Source organism: Ceratosolen solmsi, unplaced genomic scaffold, assembly GCF_000503995.2.
Source record: "Ceratosolen solmsi marchali unplaced genomic scaffold, CerSol_1.0 scaffold13, whole genome shotgun sequence".
Lineage (NCBI taxonomy): Eukaryota > Metazoa > Arthropoda > Insecta > Hymenoptera > Agaonidae > Ceratosolen > Ceratosolen solmsi.
Window position 1 is genome coordinate 6,835,068 of NW_011948418.1, and position 21,331 is coordinate 6,856,398.

Sequence of the window (21,331 nt, forward strand, 5' to 3'; positions counted from 1 at the left end):
ATCGTCATCGTCATCGTCATCGTCATCGTCATCGTCATCGTCATCATAATAGAGAGAAAGTTTTTACTTATATTTAATAATAAAGGCATCGAATAATACGGAGGAAATGCACTGATGTGCTAACTGGCTTGTGGAATTCGACTAGTGAAAATGACTGACTGTGTGCATGGGCGGGAGAGGGGTGGGGTGGGATGTATTTAGAACCGAAAGTGATCGATAATTTTAGTATTGATCGTAGAATGTAAAGCAAGTAGTCGTCTATGATATTAATATAGTTTCCAATTTATATTTCTATCGCGAATGCGATCGTGTCGCAATGTAACCATTGTATTTTAATAAACGGTCTCACTGCCCTATTCGTTAATTGATCAGCCGTAATTGTAGATTTTATAATTTTGTTTGTCTCGATCCAACTACATATCCATATTATAAACGAGCTTCTCGATCCAAATCATCCAAGTTTATTTCCGGATAGTTTGAGCTAATTTTATACCGAATGCACCTGACACATATTCCCTCCGTGCTGCAGACGCTCCCGTGAATTGGCTTAGAAGCATTGGCCATACATTCACGATTGATGCAGATATTTACTGCATACAATTCGAATTCTCACGCACATTAATCCAATAGGGGAGCCTTCTCACGTACACGTGCATGTATTGAAAATTATGCTCATATATTGTCGATTCAAGTATCAATTGTCCAAGTGCTTCTACACTCGCGTTAGCCAAATCATCGGCGTCCATATGACATATAAGAAGTCCCTCGAGCATTTGCTATTGATAAGAAGAGTATGAGCAGCGAAAACTTAACACACCCCTACTTACTCTTATACTAACTACGTACTATCATCGTGTTAGTAGAAATTTTATTTAAACAGCGCGTATCCATCCTTCGTTTCTATTTTCAATCCTCCTCCTCCACCTCCCCCTTCCCTTACGCTCTCTTAGCTATTACTCCCTTTTATGTACAATTTCTCCGTAAAGTAAATAAAATCCCAAGAGGGATTCGTGGAAATAGTGCCTGTAATGAATAATAATTACATGTTTACAAGATAAAGTTAAATTTACAAATCGAACGGCGTTCGTCCCTTGTTAAGGCTTAACAAAATGTTCTCCATTCGACATTAAAGCGCTACTCAGCCAGCGCGAGAAAGGTTAATCTTGTTTCGAACACCGCAGCACCTTTTGCACGTGGTGGCGACGGTGGTGGTGACGGCGTTGGCGGTGGCGGTGGCGGTGGCGATGGCGGTAGCGGTGGTGGTGGCGGCGGCGACGGCGGCGACGATAGTGGCGGCGATGTTGGCGTTGGCGTTAACGATGGTGGGATGGAAAGAGGCTGGGAAAGACAGAGAGGGAAGTAGGTAACGGCGATCGGGGCGCCGCTCGCGACTGCGTTACGGTCTCAACGGTTCGTGGGGCCCGTAACTGGTCGCCTTGCAAGAATCGTAACGTCAGTCGCTCGCTGGATCGGCGTTGTTGGTGTCCGTAGTCGTGCGCCTGTGTCCAGGACACACGATAACGGTGAAGGTCCGCGAGCCCCGTGACTCCGCGACGATGCTCAGACAGCAGCAGGACGTCTTCGCGTGCGGTTGTCAACTCTGCATCGACTTCCTGCATCACTACCATGAACAACTCCAAAGGGTGGGTATATCGAGCTTTAAAAAAAAAAAAATAATAATAAAATCCAACTAGCAAAGCGCCAAAATCGTTACCTCGCACGTACAGTTTTCTCTTTTCCAATAATTCGGAAATTTCGAAATGCCGTTGCCCGTGCAATCACGGACGTTCGAAGCGGCGATTACTTGACGGTTTCTACTTTTTTTTTCCCCGTTTGAGACATTCGACAATTCGTATCGACGCTAATCTAAGGCCAGGAGTGTCAGACTACGGGGGAGGATTTTCCTCTGCGAAATTTCAATTGGCTATGAATTTCGTGAGTGACGTCGCTCGCGGGGCACTATCTCCCCGTGTATGAAAAAATTCACAGTATGAGAACGGGAAGAGAGAATTATTGTTTTTTTTTTCTTCTTTTTACGAGGGAAAATTGAATTTTACCAAGTAATGGATCGACGGCGCGGTATTACCCAATCGGCTCTCGCTCGACACGTGTTTAAGCGCAACAGTACGACGGGGAGTCGACGAACGAAGGAAAAAGAGGGCAAAACAAACAGACGAACATAACCTACACAACCGAGAAGTTATAACCTCACTTTCCTCGAGCGACGTGCTCAGCGAGCCTATAGAAAATTATGTGCCCTTCATAACATTATTAATTTCATTCTCTCCTCACGAACTTTGATGCAACAATCATAATCTATTATTTAATTGCCGTGCATGTTTTTTTTTTTCCAGTAACACTCTTGATGTACGTCGCTAAGTCATTGTTACATCTTTTGATAACAAATTCTTGGCACTTTCTGCTTGTTGAAAATAATTATAAGCAGCAATTTTTAAAACGAATAGTTTTTTCTATTATACTTCTTCTTTTTTTTTGGGGGGGGGGGGGCAACGTTATTTTCACGAGCATTTGTGTAAATGAAAATGTATGATTGTCTAATGATTCTGCTGCTGCGTATGACATATTTATGTGCTTTATTAGATTTTAGTGGAAATTTTAAACAACTTATCTGTAATAGGATGTATTGTGATATCCAATTAATACTAGAACATCGTATTGATTACACGCATTTTAATTTCAAAATAGCAAAAAATTATTTAAAAAAAAAAAATAATAAATTGCCTCTTATGCACATATTGTCGATTATAATTTATCTACATACGTATATTATACGTAAGGAATTTATTTTACTTATAAAACTTATTGGTAATTACGTTTTTATAGATTTTAGAAAGATTTTTGAAATAACAATAAATGCAGAATAAATTCTAATGGCACGTTAGTATTATAATGAAAATTTTATAAAATAACAATTCAAGTATTCGTATTCTTGCTTATACGACGCTTTGAGCAAAAAAAAGCACAAACTTAATTTCTTCTTTCTCATTAATTTTAAAGTTTCTCTTAATCATAACTGAAATTATGTAACACAAATATTAGTACTAGGAAATACTATTTTATTGTATTTACATTGACGTCGTATAGAAAACATATAAGACATTTAATTTGAAGACAGTTAAACGTTATCGCAAAATGACATTCTAAACATAATTTTTATAAATTACCAAGAAAATAAAAATACAATTTTTATGCACTGGTAGTTTACACGAATAGTATGCATTTGTAAATTTGTGACGTAATTGTTTAGATTAATACGTGTCAGGTTATAATAAATAACAAACATCTGATAACGATAATCGCACAAGTCAACAGTCAGTGTTCACTAGTATCTGACATCATTTATAATGAAAACTAAATAGTGTGACGTCTTCCATAACTATATTGGAGTAGAGCATACGTATAGTCATCGAAACGATTGTTTAACTCACTTAATTTCGTATACAAATCTTTTTCACTGTCATAATACTAATTTATTTTCTAACCAACTGTTATATTCTGCACTAAGACACAAATTTACAAGAAATATATACAAAATACTTAGGAATATTTTATAATTATTTAGCATTGATTATTATATTATATATTCCATATAAAATTCATATTTTATATACATTGATTCTATAATATTTATTTATTCTATTATTTAAAAAAAAATGTTTCCAAAACTATATTTTCAACATATACGTTCATATAGAATTGTAAATTGTAATCAACGAGCTATCATTTACCTTTAAACAAATAAAACAAATCAAACAAGTAAATATATATTACAATTAATATGGATGGGTAATTTTCTCTTTTGTTTGGAGAAACCGTGGTATCGTATCTTTAAGAAAATGTAATACAAAATAGAGAAGTCATTAGTAGGCGCAATAAATTACTTAAAAATTTCCGATAATATGTATGAGAAAATTTTTATAATTCAACAACTAGAGAAATAAGGAGCTTTCAAAAACTCTCAACAATATTATTAAATGTAGTTGATTTTACAATTAAGTGATATAAATAATTTTTCATAGCTTGTATGTTTTTAAGCCTTTGTTAAACTTTTGTAATTGTACTTACGTAAATTTTGATTTTTTTTTTTTATTACTATTGAATATAAATAATTACTAGGGTGAGTAGAATCATTTGAAATTACAATTTTATCAGAATAAATTTAATATATATTGCGATTAAAGTTGATCGGTAAAAGCTTGGTCATTTGTTGAGAAAAAAAGAAACTAAAAAAATCGAATCGCTTGTTCGAGCCAGATCCGTATAAAAAAAAAAGAGAGAGATCTTCAAGATTATATAAGATTATCTTTCAACAATGTTATAAATTGATGTGTATGCATAAAAATGATCGAGAGTACAATTGTAATTTTATACAATTTAAAGATAAGTTTAACGATAATAAAATCACCGTAGAAATAATTATATTTAATTATTCAGTTTATTCAATTTATCTAATAACATTCCAGCAAATTATCTAAATGATACTCTTGGATACCGATATTTATATTTGTATTCCATCATAAAATTATTTAATTTGTACTTTATTATTCTACAAAGCTCATTGCAGTTTGACTTTATATTATAAGATAAATTTGGTTATTTTCTTTTTCTTTTTTCGAATAATTATATGATGGAAATCCTTTCGAGTAGATGATATTTAAGATTTTTTAAGTATGACGCGCATGTGATTTGTATGAAAATGAATCGAGGACTGAATCAACATAGGAAGGAAATGGTGTCGAAATAATAACTAATTTCTATGAAAAATTAATCGCCTCCCGCCCGTAAATTATGCATTCTATATAACGTTATAAATATTTATTATATAAAACGTTAAATATTCGTATATTCAGTTTATATTTATTATATTATATATTTTTCTTATATATATATATATATATATATATATTATGAATATAATGTATATTCTGTACCTATAAACTCCCGAATTGACTAAACTAAAGAAATTGTCAATCTAATTATATATATCAACACTGGTTTAATGCTGCGGATAATTATTGAAACATTAAGTATGTTCAAATAAATACACGACAATAAATACATAATATATGTATATATGTATATGAACAATAAGAAGTTAATGACGACCGAATGAACAGATTGACTATCTAATAATGCTTGTGAATTTTTTGAAAAGTAATTATTCTCGGACAATCTTATCGATTATTAATTAATAAAATGAAATCAAGGAATATCTCATGGCTTCTCCTACAATAATTTATATATCTAGTGCGTCTTGACGCTGTATTATGCGAAAAACTTCAGTCCAACCAAATTTTACCTGTGCCCGAACCAATAGGATTTACTGTTACATATAAAATTTATTTGGCGACATCTGCCATACCCTAGACACGCTTGAGCATGTTACATTTCATCTAAACGGTATATCTTGCACTTAAATATATATCAGTGTGGTCAGGAAATTTGTAAGTGGCAACTTGGAAACATACGATCTCTGTATATGCGTAGAAATTAATCAAAATTCTGTTAAATAAATAACAGTGAGTAGTGAAAGATTATATTCAAGTGACTGTTTTTATGTTGCAATGTATACATTTACAAATCTTGGATTTGTGTTATGGCAAAACAAAGTTAAACAGGTGCGCACACGTTTATATTTATTACTAGGGAATTCGTTACTATTCTGTCCTGATAAATCGACTGACTTAAAAAACAGAAAAATCATAGTGAATTCTGTAACCAACCGTAAAATATTATTAAATTTAAAATTAAAATTCTTACCCTCGAATCTTCGAATTTATACCTTCTTTTTTTTGTTTTTTTTTTGTTTTTGCATTGTCAAGCAAGCATTCAGTGGCTTATTTTTCGCTTTTACTTTAAAAATTTTCGTTACGTGCGTGATAGACATTTGTGTGAAACAATTCAATGGAAACATAACTGTAAAGTTATTATCGATCCAATAGACGTAAAGCATAATCGATTCGAAACTGTGAACACTACGATACAGCCATTATAATTATCCTGTTTAAGTTGGATTCGTTTCAGAAAATAAGATCAGTGGCATTTAGACGTTCATTAATGAAGAAACATTTCCGTATCATTCAACCGAAGTGCGATAAGCATCGGCTTTGCACTTGGCCACGTGTCGAACTTAATGTCATCGGCGACTCTACGCTCGTACTCTTCTCCTCCAAGTAAGGCCAAAGTGCGCGAGTTTGTCTCGATGACGCGATGACGCTGCGAGGGGTTCGGAGTTGCGGGGGCGGCTACATCGAGCGTAACGACAATGAGCTTGCGAGACGAGTAGTGCTTTGGCTGTTGGAAAACGTATCCTTTTAGCTTTTCTTTTTTAGAGCGATTGAGAAAAATTATGCGCATTGATTGATAGGTTCGTTGTCGGTGGTAATACCTTTCAAATATTTGGACCTTTGAGAGGTGCGAATAATGGTAAACATATGGTAACGTTGATGTGCGTTGCTATTGAATTCCAGATGATCTTATTAACTTTTCTATAAGATTTTGTCAGATTACGCGGTGTAGTCAACGATTTGTTTCTATAATTCATATTAATTTTAATGATATTACAATAAAAGTTTTCGTATCATTATGACTTAGATTCACAGATAATAATGCAATGATGATATAGTAAATTGAATATAGTTAAAATGGACAAGTTTTTTCTTCATCATATTCTGTCTATTTCGTTTACACGTTCATTACGCATTTTTCTTTGTTTTGCGAGAGGGTCAAATCTAAGTGCGACCAAGTATTGAATTAATAAAGTGCTTGTGATAAATTTAAATTCCGCTTGGTGCGCTATCATTCTTTTCCGCGGGTGGCCGCAAAATTGCTAGAAAAAAAAAACTAGGGGGAACAGAATCGATCGACACTTCACGATTTTATGTTAATTAATTTGTGTAATTGAAAGTGTTGGCAAATTTGTTGTCTCATCGACAGAGGGAATAGTACTTCCTACATGTATATTAGGAATACTCTGACGAATATCTTTTTTATTTTCATCTTTCAGAAATTTGTAGCTATATAAATTGTGCAATAGTTAATTGTACATTCGAAATGTCAGCAATTGCCAAATGTATAATTAAAATCACAATGTGTACATGTCGAGAAGTTGCTACCTTTTTATTTCTGCGTTGTAAATTTATTTATAATAATTTCTTTCCCTCATTTAATGCTGAAATAAAATTATACTTGCAGTTTACATCAATATTGCACATACTTTATAATTTTATCGTCGCATAAATGAAATAATTAGATGAAATGTAATTTATATACATATATATATATATATATATATATATATATTATTATTCTTTTTAATTTGATGAATAATGTAAGTTTAATATTAATTTTTCAATTTATGATGAAAATTGAGTGAATATTAGCTATTTAGATAAATCAGCGGTCATTCTAACAAATAACTTTTTTTTTTTATTCAAGTGACAGCGGCAAAGATATACCTACATGCACACGTACACACGTACATACATGCATAAATATATATATATATATATATATATATATATATATATACACACACACACACACACACAATACACAAGCGAGAATAATAAATAACTTTTTTTTTTTATTCAAGTGACAGCGGCAAAGATATACCTACATGCACACGTACACACGTACATACATGCATAAATATATATATATATATATATATATATATATATATATACACACACACACACACACACAATATACAAACGTGAATAATCACTTTACAATTATATGATTTGTATTTTGCACAAATCATTGTATTGTTGCATAATAAGTAGGATTTATCTCTTAATATAATTTTATTTTATATCTATATATTTAGCTAGAAAATTATTTCAACATAATAATCCTTAAATTAAAAAAAAAAAAAAAAAAATCACAAAATCTTAATAATCTGACAATCGGTTTAAGTTCGATAATTTCATATAATTGAATTTTCACCCTTGCTAATCGAATAATGTTGCTTTGTTCGAAATACTTGCTCTTCCTCAAGATTAATAGTTATATTTCTTACGTAAAATACATTACATAAACTTAATATATATCATGCCTATTAGTTTTGAAAATTTAAAATCCACAGCAACATTTATAGATTCTTATTAAGTAGATGATTAAAGTCCGAAAATAGAATGCATTAATTTTTGTAATCTATACAATACGCTGTGAGAATTTTATCAATATAAATAATTTCTCGGCTAATAAAACAAATGGACGTACGTGAAAATATATTCTTTCTTTTTTTATTTTGAGAATCGAACTTTAATTTTGGCTCATAATATAGTAAGAGTAGGAAAGCCCTAAATAACATTCGTGGATGAGATACGTAAAGAGATATCGAGTCATGAGCGGATACCACATACTCTTTGAGCCAGACTACGATTCTCCGTAACAGGCTTGTTGATGATTGAAAAACCCTCGATGCCATCCACGGGCATCCACGGGCATTCACGGGCATTCACGGGCTATCTCGACAGACGTAACGAGACACATTTTCGACGGATTGGCGCCACTCGTTCATTAAGCGACTGCGATGAGTGCGACGGACGATGGCAGCGCCCGCGAAAGTGGCACGCGAGTCGATCAGCGAGAAAATCGGCGGAGGGTCTCGGAGTACCAGCTGGCAATACGGTTACCCCCCTTCGAGCACCCGGGGAAGTCGCGTTTGCGCGGTAGTAAGGGCTCGGTTGCTCGACTCACGAGCGCGACTCAGTTTGCTCCGCGCGTCCGACCCGCGCGGTCATGGATACCCTCGACAACATCGACAGCGACCTATGGCTCGAGATCTACGTGAAGTTAAGTGTCCGCGGTGGCCCGGGGGGCGGGTGGGGTACGAGTGACGCGGTCCGCACCGACAGCCTAATGCCGCCCGAAGGTCGCCACGAGCGAGCCGCGACGCGTGACGCCAGAGATTGTCGCTCGTTAAAGGCCCTCGGCCGATTTGCGGGGGACGTTAAGTGGAGGTGGCAGACCGCTACCTGCGAGGCTGGTGTCACTGGATTTGCTAGGGAGAGCCGTAGGATGGTAATCTCGGGTCCGCGGCCCCCGTTCGCTCGATTCGGGCTGCTCCAGCGTCCGGAGTGTCGTCGCGCTTCTTGCTTCGCCGTCGTCAACTATTATGAACGTTATCGCTGCGGGGATATGACCGATCCTTCATAAGTACCTCGCTAATCGCGACGTCGAATCTCGCTCCGAAAATATACCAAGTGACAAAGAATATTAAGGCGCTGCACGAGATGCCTCCTCCGTATGTTGCCCTCGTCGTGTCCTATACGCGTGTTCGACGGGCGAACGAGAAAACGTGAATAGCAGAATGGTTTATGTATGTACAATAAGCATACGAAGTACGAGACAGAGCATATTTTCGTGTGCCCGAGGAATTGCGTTTCAGAGATTGCGAGAGGCTCGTTAAGTATTGTAGGATCGCGCGGATTGAAAATTTAGGCATTCTCGGGTCAAAGCTACTCGCTCGTTTAATTATTTATTTATAAAATCAGCACCGCCTATATAAGTTGTTCGAGCGAATTCATTGCTTTGAAAACTGGGCTCCGTGCTCGGATTAATGTAGAAAAATCATGTCTCTGCCAAAATTGAAAAATGTCAAGACAACGCGCGGCGTTAATCGGCCAACGGACCATTGATTTTCTCCTCCACTTATTCCGTCTTTTCATCGCTCTTCCCATTACTCGTGTTACGCTAAAGCGGAAAATTTGGCATATGCGAGCTTACGGGAAGGGGTGGGTGGGCGGGGATAGACAGTTTAATCGAGATGTTCATCACTCGGCTGTTTATGGTTTCGTGTGATTACTCTCGTTCAAAGGATAGAAAAACGAAGATAGCGACTGACTGTCGACAATTACGTGGCTTCTCCTCTCATCTACGGTCCAACCGCATTGCCGAGTACGACTGGCGCGTAGCTTCGCTAACGACAAAGTTATTTTCTTATTTCTCTCTCTCTCTCTCTCTTTCTCTCTCTCTCTCTCTCTCTCTCTCTCTCTCTCTGTGAATAACGAGCGAAAAATGTGTTATGCTTTACTTTTATGTCGCGTCCCCGAATGTCTGCTTGCTTCTCTAGAGCGCCTACGTATATTTTTATAAAGTACTATGATGAGGATTTGTCCTGCCGATATAACAATTTACTCGTAACGATTATTCGTCACTTGAATTTTACATGTTACATATTTTATCGAGAATAATTAAAGTCACTGTACCAGCGAAATTCTGTTGGGCAAATTTTGACATTTTCTGGAAGATTAATTTTAATCTATTTCATCTGAATACATTTTTAGAATAGAGGTGATTTGTTTCAATTAAAGGTAGCTATTGGGAATTTTAGTTATTTTTTTTGTGTTTGTTTTTATTAACTTTAAAGTGAATGGATATAAGTTGCAAAATCTACATTTTATAATAAGATATTGAATAAGATAAGATAATTGCACTAAGAGCTTTATTTAATACTAAAAAAAAAACTTGATTCAATACTAATGAGATTTATTGTTATTCTTGTCTTTTTTTTTCTTTCTTTCTAAAGTGATAAAATAAGCCCCCCCCCCCTTTATACTCTTTCTTACATAAGAAGATCAGAATTTTATGAGAAAAACATCGCATACATAGAATGTCGAAGGGTGCCGATAAAAGAAATACCAAAAATATGTATATATTTGTAATGACAAAATTATAAATAAAAAAACGATATTATATTATCATATTAAAACGATAATTCAGACACGCATACATAAAATCAAGGATAGAATTACCGATAGGCTCGATTATTTATTAAACTTACAAAAAAAAAAAAAAGCCAGAAATGGCTTCTTATAACGCAAAAAAAATTTTTTTTTTTTATTTATTTTTTTTTTTTATTAAAAATACCGTTCCCCAATCACTTTATCTTAAATGAAAGCTTATAAAAACAGTTCGTGCACTCGCGAACTCACCAATTATCATGTTTATAAATATTTGCCAGTCTGCCGATGATATAGTAGACAGTAGCGTCATAACACTGTTTGCTCTTGAATATTGACATCGGATCCAAACGAAACAAAAACGTGCGAAAAAGTCGCGATTTCCAAAGTAGTATAAAGCATATGACTCGTTACGAGTCCCCTCGAGATAAATCGAGCGCATAGAGATGTCGATGCGAGCTCCCAAGCGAGTCGAATTCTTCACAAGAAATTACCGATATACGAGCCTTGTCGCAAGACAGTTCCGCTCATTCCTTTTGCTGTAATTTGCCGCTTTAAGTTTATCTTTTTATCATTATGCACTGTACTATGCATTTCATGATGTATGCATAATCGCTTGCTGTCCCATTTCTGCATTCGTGCCCTTTCGCCTTCGTTAACTTCAATCATAGCACAAAAACCTTCCATATCTACGGCTCGCACTTATCATAATAATCATAATAATTAAGAATCAGGATATTATTACGTTTATTTCAATAATTCTCATAGGCTTATCGGTTTGTCCATCGAATTTAAAGGTTTTATAAACAAGAGGGTTCAAAGTGCATTAAAAACTTTATCAGTTGCAAAGAGTCTAATATATTAATAATATATTCGGTCATTTTTAATTTACTCGATATTAAAGATGTATTGATGTTTTCTTTCTTTTTTTTTTTTTTTTATTTTTCTTCAATGACTCGTAGAATACGAGTGATCGACGAACGCAGACTTGAATGAGTTGAACGTACTTGTTAATAATAATCGCTTGTCGATGTCCGTATACCAAAAACATGACGGAAGCGTGTATCGTGCATTTACTTAAATTATCGGAACATTGGATTAACGCTAATGTATTTAAATGACAATAATTTTATTCTCGATCAACTAATTACTTATTTATAAATATAATAATTTTTTTATTCGCGAATTTAAAGCGTCGACATTAATTACGTTTACATTAACATTTATATCATAATAAACGTATGTGACGTATAAATATTACAAAGATATTAAATAAAAAGCATATATATTTTGTAAATAAATTGCCTAAATATATTAATATATTAGCAAAATATAAATATCGTTTGTTTTAATAGTTTGTTATTTTTGCATGTCGGAATAACTAAATCTTGAAACTATGTGCGAGTTTAATGACCCGTAGAGTCGAATTTCATTCATTTTCATTTATTTTATTTTAATTCACAACTTCTCTTTAGATTTAATACTGATAAAATTAAAACGATGAAAGGTATAATATTAAACACTTCTTAGATTATTTCATTTTTATTTGACAATGATGTGTTGTCGTTTATAATTTAAATTTGTAAGATTCGATGTATTTTTCGAAGATGCGCACGCGAATGATAATAATTATCAAAATCTCACTCGACTAAGAAAAACAAACTTTTAATTGTAAAGTTAAAGCTGAAATTAAGGCAAATAACGATTATAAATGGAAAATAATTTAATAATGAAATCTAATATACATATATTATATATGCATTGAATGATATATGATCTATCGTCCCCCTCCGCCCGCCTCGCCTCGCCTCGCCTCGCCTCGCCTCACCACGCCACGCCAATCCCGTTGCGTATATACTCGCTCACTCGCTCGGGCCTTTTCCGAGAGAAAGCAAAGTTTCAGTCTTGATCGTGTAAGCTCTCGAAAGTTCATTGCGCAACTCGAGGTGAATGCGTTTCTCCAAAATCAACGGCCTTGGCCGACCGAACGCTTACTTCACTTACAAAATGCGTATCGAACGAGAGAATATGTCGAGGACGACGCTATGCAGTGCTCATTTTAGTTATATCCGGGTGGGGTGTATCGTATATTCGAAAAAAGACTGTAAGCCAAGCAAGCGTCTTACGTTACATGAATAATAATAATTGGATGATTTTTAAATGGGTCGTTCCACTTTGCTGCTTGTCATTTGTAACTTTGATGAAACAATTACCATAGTTTGGTTTGCACATAATCAGTGTTTGCGTTTGAATAATACATCGTTATTACTTCAATTGAAGTTATTATTTTTACTGAAAATTCGATAATATAATTAGAGTCTAAAGGGATTCATAGAGTCGATAGATTTTCATTTACAAATCTTAATTCAATCTTAACAATTGAAAAACGTTTATTTATTCGCTTCAATACAATATTAACGGTATACGGTGGTCGTTTGTTAGAAATAAAAATTATTGCATCATTTATTATTGCGTAAATAAGATTAACGAGTAGAAAGTTAGACGTGAAATATCGTTAGCTGTAATTTATAAGGGTAAGCGTGATTTCCATGACACCAAATGCATTAGAAATAAAAATATAAAATAATTTCGATTGCTTATTAGGAGGAAAGAATTTCCGTAAAATATTTACCCGAAGATTGCCAATGATTTATTAAATTTCTAAATGCATATTGCGGAGCGGCGGAGGGACTGGGGGTGGGTTGGGGGGGGGGGGATCTCACGACAAGAGAATATTATATGCGATGGCCCCTCCGCCTATACAGTTGTATAAGTACATTTTACGTTAAAAGTGAATCTGCCCCGCAGCCCTTCTAGCACGAGCTTAAATTTGATAAAAGCATTGTGCCTCTTGTGCCAACAGTATATGGACATTGGGGAGGACATCGGTGTGCCTGATGACTTCACAAACAGCGAGATGGTTTCGGGTATGTGGTGGCGTCACCTCCTCGCCGGTGGTATTGCCGGGGCGGTATCGCGTACCTGCACCGCACCCCTCGATCGCATCAAGGTGTACCTCCAGGTATGGCTTCAAAATATCAATTATTTAACTGGCTTAATATTGTTCTTTAGCCACGGCCGTAATTTATTACGCCGCTAGTGAAAGGTAGCGACGAACTCGGTCGATGATTTTTTAATTTGTAAAATTATACTTCCTTGGGAAGACTGTATTATAAAAATTAGCTCTTTATCTAATAGAGTTTTTTGTCTTCATACTCAAAAGATTAAAGCAGAGTGTATGCAAGTAGAGCCAATGATACGATGATTTTGAAAAATAATCTTAGTATGTATAAATATTGTCGTACGTTCCATTATGGGCATATAATTTTTTTTTTTAATAGTTAAAATAATATTTTTATATTACCTCGTTATATTAAATATTCGTCGAATTAAAAGAAAGGTAAACCAACTGAATTAAAGTATTATTTGTTATTAAAGTAATTCACCTAAATGCTAATAATTAATTGTTTTGATTTTAATAATCTAAATTTTTTAATCCGACTTTGATTAATTCTATTCAATTATCTTATGACGAGAATTTAAAAAAAAAAAACAAAAAAAAACAAAAAAAAACAAAAAAATAAGAAATTTTCATAGTTCGCGCAGTAGAAAAGAGCCGTAAATTATATAGTGTAAGATATCAATAAAATATACAACGAAATAAGTTAATATTACTACATCACTTGCATGTAGTTCCTCTCTTACGCTACTGCAAATACAAATATTCATAAATAAATTATATGATTAATATAACTAGATAATAGTATGATTTAATTGTAGAGGTATAAAATATAATGAGTGGAATTTTGTTCTACGTTTAAACAAATAAATATTAAAATTTTATCGTTGATACAATTAATTGTATTTATTTATTTATTTGGGTTGAAGATTTAAACGTCTATTTCTCATATTGCAATTACACAAATATATTAAACGTAATGTGGCCATCAGAAAAAATGATATTGCTTAGTTTTGTGCTCATAAATTATTATTATTTTAAAAACGTTTAAAGATAAACAAAATTATCTTTTATTTATGTATTCTATAATCTAGAAATTTATTCATGAAGTTTTGTTCGCTTATGTTTTCAATTTTTAATATTTTAAAATTATTTTCTTATCATTGTGTAGTTAATCTGTTTTATCTAAGTTGGCATATAATATAATATAAATTCATTTCATTTCGTGAATTGTTTAATTTAGATGTTCAACGTCAGTAGTAAAATGTCATCGACCATAATCAAATTTTAAATTAATATTTAAAAATTCATAATATCCATTGTTATTCTTAGTCTTATAATTATTAATTTCATGGCCGCGTTAGCTTTATGGATAATTTCTGGATTATTTCGTACGATACTTTAGAATGGCTGTGACTATTAAGTTTTGTTACAAATGCTAGTTTCTTTTTTTATTTATAAATTATAATTTGACTATAACTTGTAATTTATTCTTCTAATTGTTATTTTAGTTTCTTTAATTGCCCATGCATAGATGCCTATTATATATATATATATATATATGTGTGTGTGTGTGTGTGTGTGTGTGTATATATATATATATGGTGCTCTTACAACTGTAAATTTTTTTTTTTATAATTCAATGTATTATACGATTAAATTGTCTATTTGTGAATTTACACTTTCAGTTTATAATAATAAAAGTTGACTTAATACTGGTACAGAATAAGTGGAGCGCTTTAAAAAAAAAAAAGGCCATATTTACATGTGCATTATATGCTTGTATTTCTGGTCTAGTTAAGTCTTTCATTGTTAACAAATTATAAATTGACATTTGGCATGAATTTTAAAAATGTGAAGTATATCTAATAGGTTACACGGTATATCGAACTTGTCATTATCTCAAATTTCAAATACATAAATCAAATATTGGTTTTTTCTTCATTTCATTTCAATCATTATATAAGCTAATACGATGAATTGTGATTTTGAAGTTAAAATAAATACGTAAATACAATTAAGCATTTAAAGGAAAATAAATTGAAAAGACAAGAAAAAAATGGATACGATGATATGAAACTAAAATGATTTACAATAACTATTTGACTACATAATATCGATTCTTTATGTGTGTAAGGTCGATTAACTTTTCATACCAAATCAGTCTCGAAACTACAATTCGAGCATGTAAAATCTCTCGTACACTTAACGATAATAACAATTTGTTTCGAGGTAAGCAGATTTTTACACATATCTGTATACCGTCAGACTGGCTTAAAATGTTTAAACCCACGATTGACATACGCGATCGAGCTGTCATAATAATAACGAATTGAAATAATTATTTGAGTAAACGTCCACTCAGTTATATATTTTCAGCAATCATTCGACATTAATAATTAAATATTCTTTATTTTAAATTGAAAAGTAATAATTTAATAATAATGCTTGAGAGCGCTAGCTTTTTAGTTTAAAGCCGCGGTTAATTATACGAACGGATGAAAATTGTGGTTTTTTCATACTTAGTGCGTAATAAGTAAGTACTTGGTACGTAGGATTGTAAAAACTATTGATCGCGTGTACTCTACTGTAAGATCATTAAAAACTTTCAAATTTAATGATTGACTTGGTGAGCAATAGTATCGTAAGGTCACACACGAAAACGCTAAAGTAACGAATCTCTCTCTCTCTCTCTCTCTCTCTCTCTTCACACACACAGGTGCATGGCTCACGGCAATGCAACATCTTCAGCTGCGGGAAATATATGCTTCGGGAAGGTGGCGTGAAAAGTTACTGGCGTGGTAACGGCATTAACGTACTTAAAATCGGTCCGGAAACGGCTCTCAAGTTCATGGCCTACGAACAGGTGAAGAGGATGATTAAGGGAGTCGACAATCGGGACCTCAGTATCTACGAGAGATTCGTCGCTGGTTCGGCTGCTGGTGGTATCAGCCAGACTGCCATTTATCCTCTCGAGGTAAACTTACAAGGCGATTGCCGTCGGCCGTCCATCTCTATTAAACTTTCCACGCCCCAGTCTCAGGGCTGTAAAATTTATAGCGGGACAAGTGAAAGTTGTCGGATAATCCGATAATACTTGATCCGATAGACTTATCCTCCTCCGTCCATTGTCACTGCCATTAAATTAAAATACGGATTTAGATTAAAAGAATTTTGTTAAAACGGTCCGGTCAATTTTTTGAACATTACGGATTTTAATCAAGGAAAATTGACTTTTACACGTGAAAATAAATGGCTGTCCATGCCAAATAATCTTCCGTAAAATTTCAATTTTCTTACCACTTTGTTTCAGCGCGTCATTTACGATTGTCGTATCGATGTTAAAAATGACATTTTGCCCAATAAATGACTAATGTGCGCCAATAATGTCCAAGCGACTCTTCAATTTATCAATTTTTATTGTTTTACGACGATAAGTAATTTTAATTTAAGAGCCAATGCAAACAACATTCAATGGAATTTTGCCGAAATTAATCGATTGGCTCGTTACGCAATTACATATAATGTATTCATAATAAAAACGTATTTGCATTATTTATAAGAATTCTTTCAAAGAATCTGTTTGAACTTAAACTATTATAAAATGAAAGAAAAAAAGTGTGATACGGCCATAGGGAGGGCGACGTTACATAACGTCACTATAAATTCAAATCTTTAAGCAATAAAAGTATTTGATGTTCGGTCGGTATCACAGATTACCTCTTAAAGACTTATATTACCAATTATGCTCGTTTATTGATAAATCTTCGCCAATTTTTGTTTAAAATACGAAATTAATGACAATGTTAAATTAAATTTGCTATATCTTAGCCGAGGCAAGTAATTTCCCGATTGAAAATAAGCACGTGTAAATTTAAAAGTCATTTCAATCGTTTATCGTTTATCGTTGGTCGTGCCATTTCAAATATAATCTCCATCTCGAAAAACTCACGAGACGAGCAAAGACAAGCCATTCGACAAATTCTCACGACACAATTACTTTTAGGTACTGAAAACTCGATTAGCCCTTAGAAAGACTGGAGAGTTTAAGGGAATAGTCGATGCGGCGCAAAAAATATACAATCAAGCAGGCTTGAAAACATTTTATAGAGGCTACATTCCCAACCTCATTGGAATCCTGCCCTATGCGGGTATCGATTTAGCTGTGTACGAGGTTAGTATGATTATTCAGTATGCAATTTTTTTATTGTCGTAGGTGTAGAATCGACACGGCTCGTAACTGCAATAGCGCTTTTCTTTAAGAGCGTGTAAGTGTCGTCGACAAAGCTTAATTAAGAGCATTACGAAAATACTAAAATATGATAATTCCAATCGACTATTTGATAATTATATTCAATTAATGCCGACATTTTACTGTAATTGTAGCATTGCCCGGTAAATAGCTGGTGAGTAGCTATTTATTAATTAAAATCATTTGTAATTAATTCGCGTGTATAATTGACATAAATATCCTTAGTTAACAATTTATTTTTTGCACATTACGAATGCGAACGATTTTATGTATAAGACTTTTTTGTACGTAACGTCATACCACGCATTACAAATCTTTCTTTATTTAATGCATATTCATTACAACGACGACACGGATACCATCGATGAAACGAGATCCCCTTGGTTCGATTTTGCACTTGGCATTCGGTTGACGGTTGCGCTACCTAATGTCGACTATTAGTTTAAATTGAAATTAAAGGAAAACTGATGCCACGATCCTTTCAGACATTGAAAAATAACTACATTCGTACGCACGGAAAGGACGAGCAGCCAGCCATTTGGCTGCTGATATTATGTGGCACCGTATCGAGCACCGCTGGTCAGGTCTGCTCGTATCCCTTGGCGCTAGTCAGGACGCGGCTGCAAGCTCAGATCGGGCCGGTCAACGGACAGAACAACATGGTCGGCATATTCACGGACATCTTCAAGAGGGAAGGTCTTAAGGGCCTCTACCGTGGCCTCACCCCAAACTTCCTCAAGGTGAGACTCCCCTTCGGCTCTTGCGTTCTACGTGGTTCTGACAGCGCGAGTGGCGCATCGATAAGTCGTAATAGTCCTTTAGTGATGTAATTGAGAATGAGGGATGAGGAGGGCTAAAGAATTATATTCAAATCCGACTTGCTTGATAAATAAAGGTATAAAGAGTATTTATCGTCGCGAATGTAATGTGTTTATAAAATTCAAGCTCTCCATCATCGAGATCCAGGTTTCGTTCTTAACAGTTACTCTAGTTGTTTGCAGTAAAATTTTTATCTTTTAAATATAATTTCGACTGATATATAAAAATTTACAATTCTAGTTCTAATTTACAACTAAAATTTTAATGTTAAATTTATTATTCACTAGTTCAAGCCTTAGATAGTTTGAAGAGTGAAATATGGTTGAAATTATGCAGATGAAATAAATATTTGAAATTTTCAAATTATACGTTTCTATATTAGTATATGCACTATTTAATATATTTAAAATACTATCGTATTTTTAAAATATAATCATATTTATCTATTTACATATATGTATATAATTTTTATTTTTTTTTTTTCGTTGATAGGTCGCACCAGCAGTATCAACGAGTTACGTTGTGTACGAATATGTCCGATCGGCGCTAGGAGTGAACATGACGTGATGAATATATTATTTAGGAACCTATTCGTTTTTATTAAATTATTCTGTAAATTTATAATAGAAACCTACAGTAATAATTCAAAACAAAACTGGTAAAAAAAAAAACAAAACAAAATGCAAAAAAAAAAAATAATAATAACTCGGACAAGCACCAACAGCCGTGTGCCTAAGTATTATGAATAATGATTGTGAAAGAAATTAAGACACTGCGGTGTTTCTTTACTTCCTAATTAATCGTAATTAATTCAATTTATTTATTGTTATACGACGTATCAACTTTCTCGAAACTTTGCAATTACTTATATTCTACGTAGGTATTGTATATTTTTGCAGAGAATATGTAGTAATTATTCTGTCTATTGAGAATGTTTATCAAAAATGAGAGAGAATAAATGAACGAGATGGAGTGATGCGAGTGTGATTTTGTGTGTATATGTACGAGCATGACTACTGTGCGTGCGCGAGCGAGTGTGTGTGAGAAAGAGAATTAACAATTATGTACGATCGAAAAAATAGGAAAAATGAAAATGTGTATATATATATATATATATATATATATATATATATATATATATATATATATATATATATCTCTTGGGATAGCTAGGAAGGTTTACTCTAATCGCTTTATGCTATTGTAAAGTTTTTAATTTGCTTTTGTAGTTATTTGTTTTGTGCAATGCTCCTTTAAAATTAAACTAACCAGCGATACAAATTTCGAGTAAAAGAAATGAGCTGGAACTAGGAAATTATTTTAATGATAATTTTGTACCTAGCTATCGAAGGGATAAAGTAAGATGAGAGTTTGAAATATTGAAAGTAGTTTAAAGGAAATCCCACACAGCAGGTTTGGAAGGGATCGACTGATTTTTTTCTCGACGGTCGATAACGTGATAAGTAGTACGATCGAGTTATACTTATACTGTGATAAGTATGATTATAAGATTTAAAAAATTAAATAAAATAAAATTAAAGAAATGAAAAAAAAAAAAAAAAGTAAAACGAAACAAGAGTAGTATATAATTCAACGACTGGTGTTTCCTAGGATGTATCGATAAAATTCGTTATCTATTCTTGAATCGTATATGGATCAATTTAATTAAAATTCTTTAACCTCGTCAAAGTCCAAATCAAATAACGATTAAAGATTCATTGACAATCTTGAGTCATTACTAAAACAATTTAATACAATATATCGCGATCGCTTTTAATAAGCCCTGAAATGCAATGCCATTCATTCCTTAATTAAAAACACAAAAGCAAAAAGAAAAACAAAGAATAGAAGAAAAAATTAATGACAAAAATACAACAAAAAAAAGAAAAAAAAAAGAAAGAAAAATACAAAAAAAACGAAGAAGAAAAAGAGGAGAATATAGTAAATCGAGTTCTTATACAATTCTAGTTAAAAAAATATTTATATAAAATATACGCGTCTTTGAATCTCGATCCGCTTAGCCTTTTTAATAATGAATGAATGTAATGTTAAAATTTTTTAAAAAATCTAACGTCAACTTTGTATGAAACAGTTCCGGTATTCGATATTATATCAGATATCATAATTTATCATCTACAAAGAAAGTTCTTCAAGATGTTTGTTAATTATAATGATAAAAGTGAAATGAAGCCTCGTTATATTATCAATTAGATATGTGTAAAAAGAAACTTGCAGGAGTGCTTGAAATTAAATGAGCAAAGATAACGTTTCAGTTCATATATTGTAAAGAAGACGACAGACAGGCTTAGCTTTGCAGGACTGAGAAGTTATTGTACATGACTTTAAATGAATTATAGGAAAAACGAGTCTTATAACTTTATCTAGTTATTTATGGCTCGTGCCTGAGTGTATATTAATAGTTTTTTTTTTATTTTTATTTTTATTTTTTTTTTTTTTTTTTTTTTTTTTTTTTTTTTTAACGAATAAATGTAATTTATTGACTCATGTATAAAAATGGAACTTTTTTTCTTTCATCACCGACCTCCAATCCTGAGAATACTAATCAATTCTTTTTCAAAAATATATTTA

The 21,331-nt window shown here is 33.2% G+C and overlaps 1 protein-coding gene across 6 annotated transcripts in view; it reads left to right on the forward strand.

The window, feature by feature from the left end:
• Positions 1 to 19,372, forward strand: part of SCaMC (Short Calcium-binding Mitochondrial Carrier) — a 44,500-nt gene extending 25,128 nt beyond the window's left edge. For 4 of the 6 annotated variants that reach the window (XM_011497012.1, XM_011497013.1, XM_011497011.1 and 1 more), the window contains 5 exons: positions 13,576 to 13,734; positions 16,391 to 16,648; positions 17,678 to 17,845; positions 18,409 to 18,663; positions 19,235 to 19,372. In XM_011497012.1, coding sequence (XP_011495314.1) covers positions 13,576 to 13,734; positions 16,391 to 16,648; positions 17,678 to 17,845; positions 18,409 to 18,663; positions 19,235 to 19,309 — 915 coding nt within the window. In that variant the 3' untranslated portion in view covers positions 19,310 to 19,372. Of the gene's footprint in view, positions 1 to 1,281; positions 1,644 to 8,598; positions 8,824 to 13,575; positions 13,735 to 16,390; positions 16,649 to 17,677; positions 17,846 to 18,408; positions 18,664 to 19,234 lie in introns of those variants that run through there. The other 2 variants (XM_011497015.1, XM_011497016.1) reach the window with 2 other exon arrangements.
• The last annotated feature ends 1,959 nt before the right edge of the window (positions 19,373 to 21,331 follow it).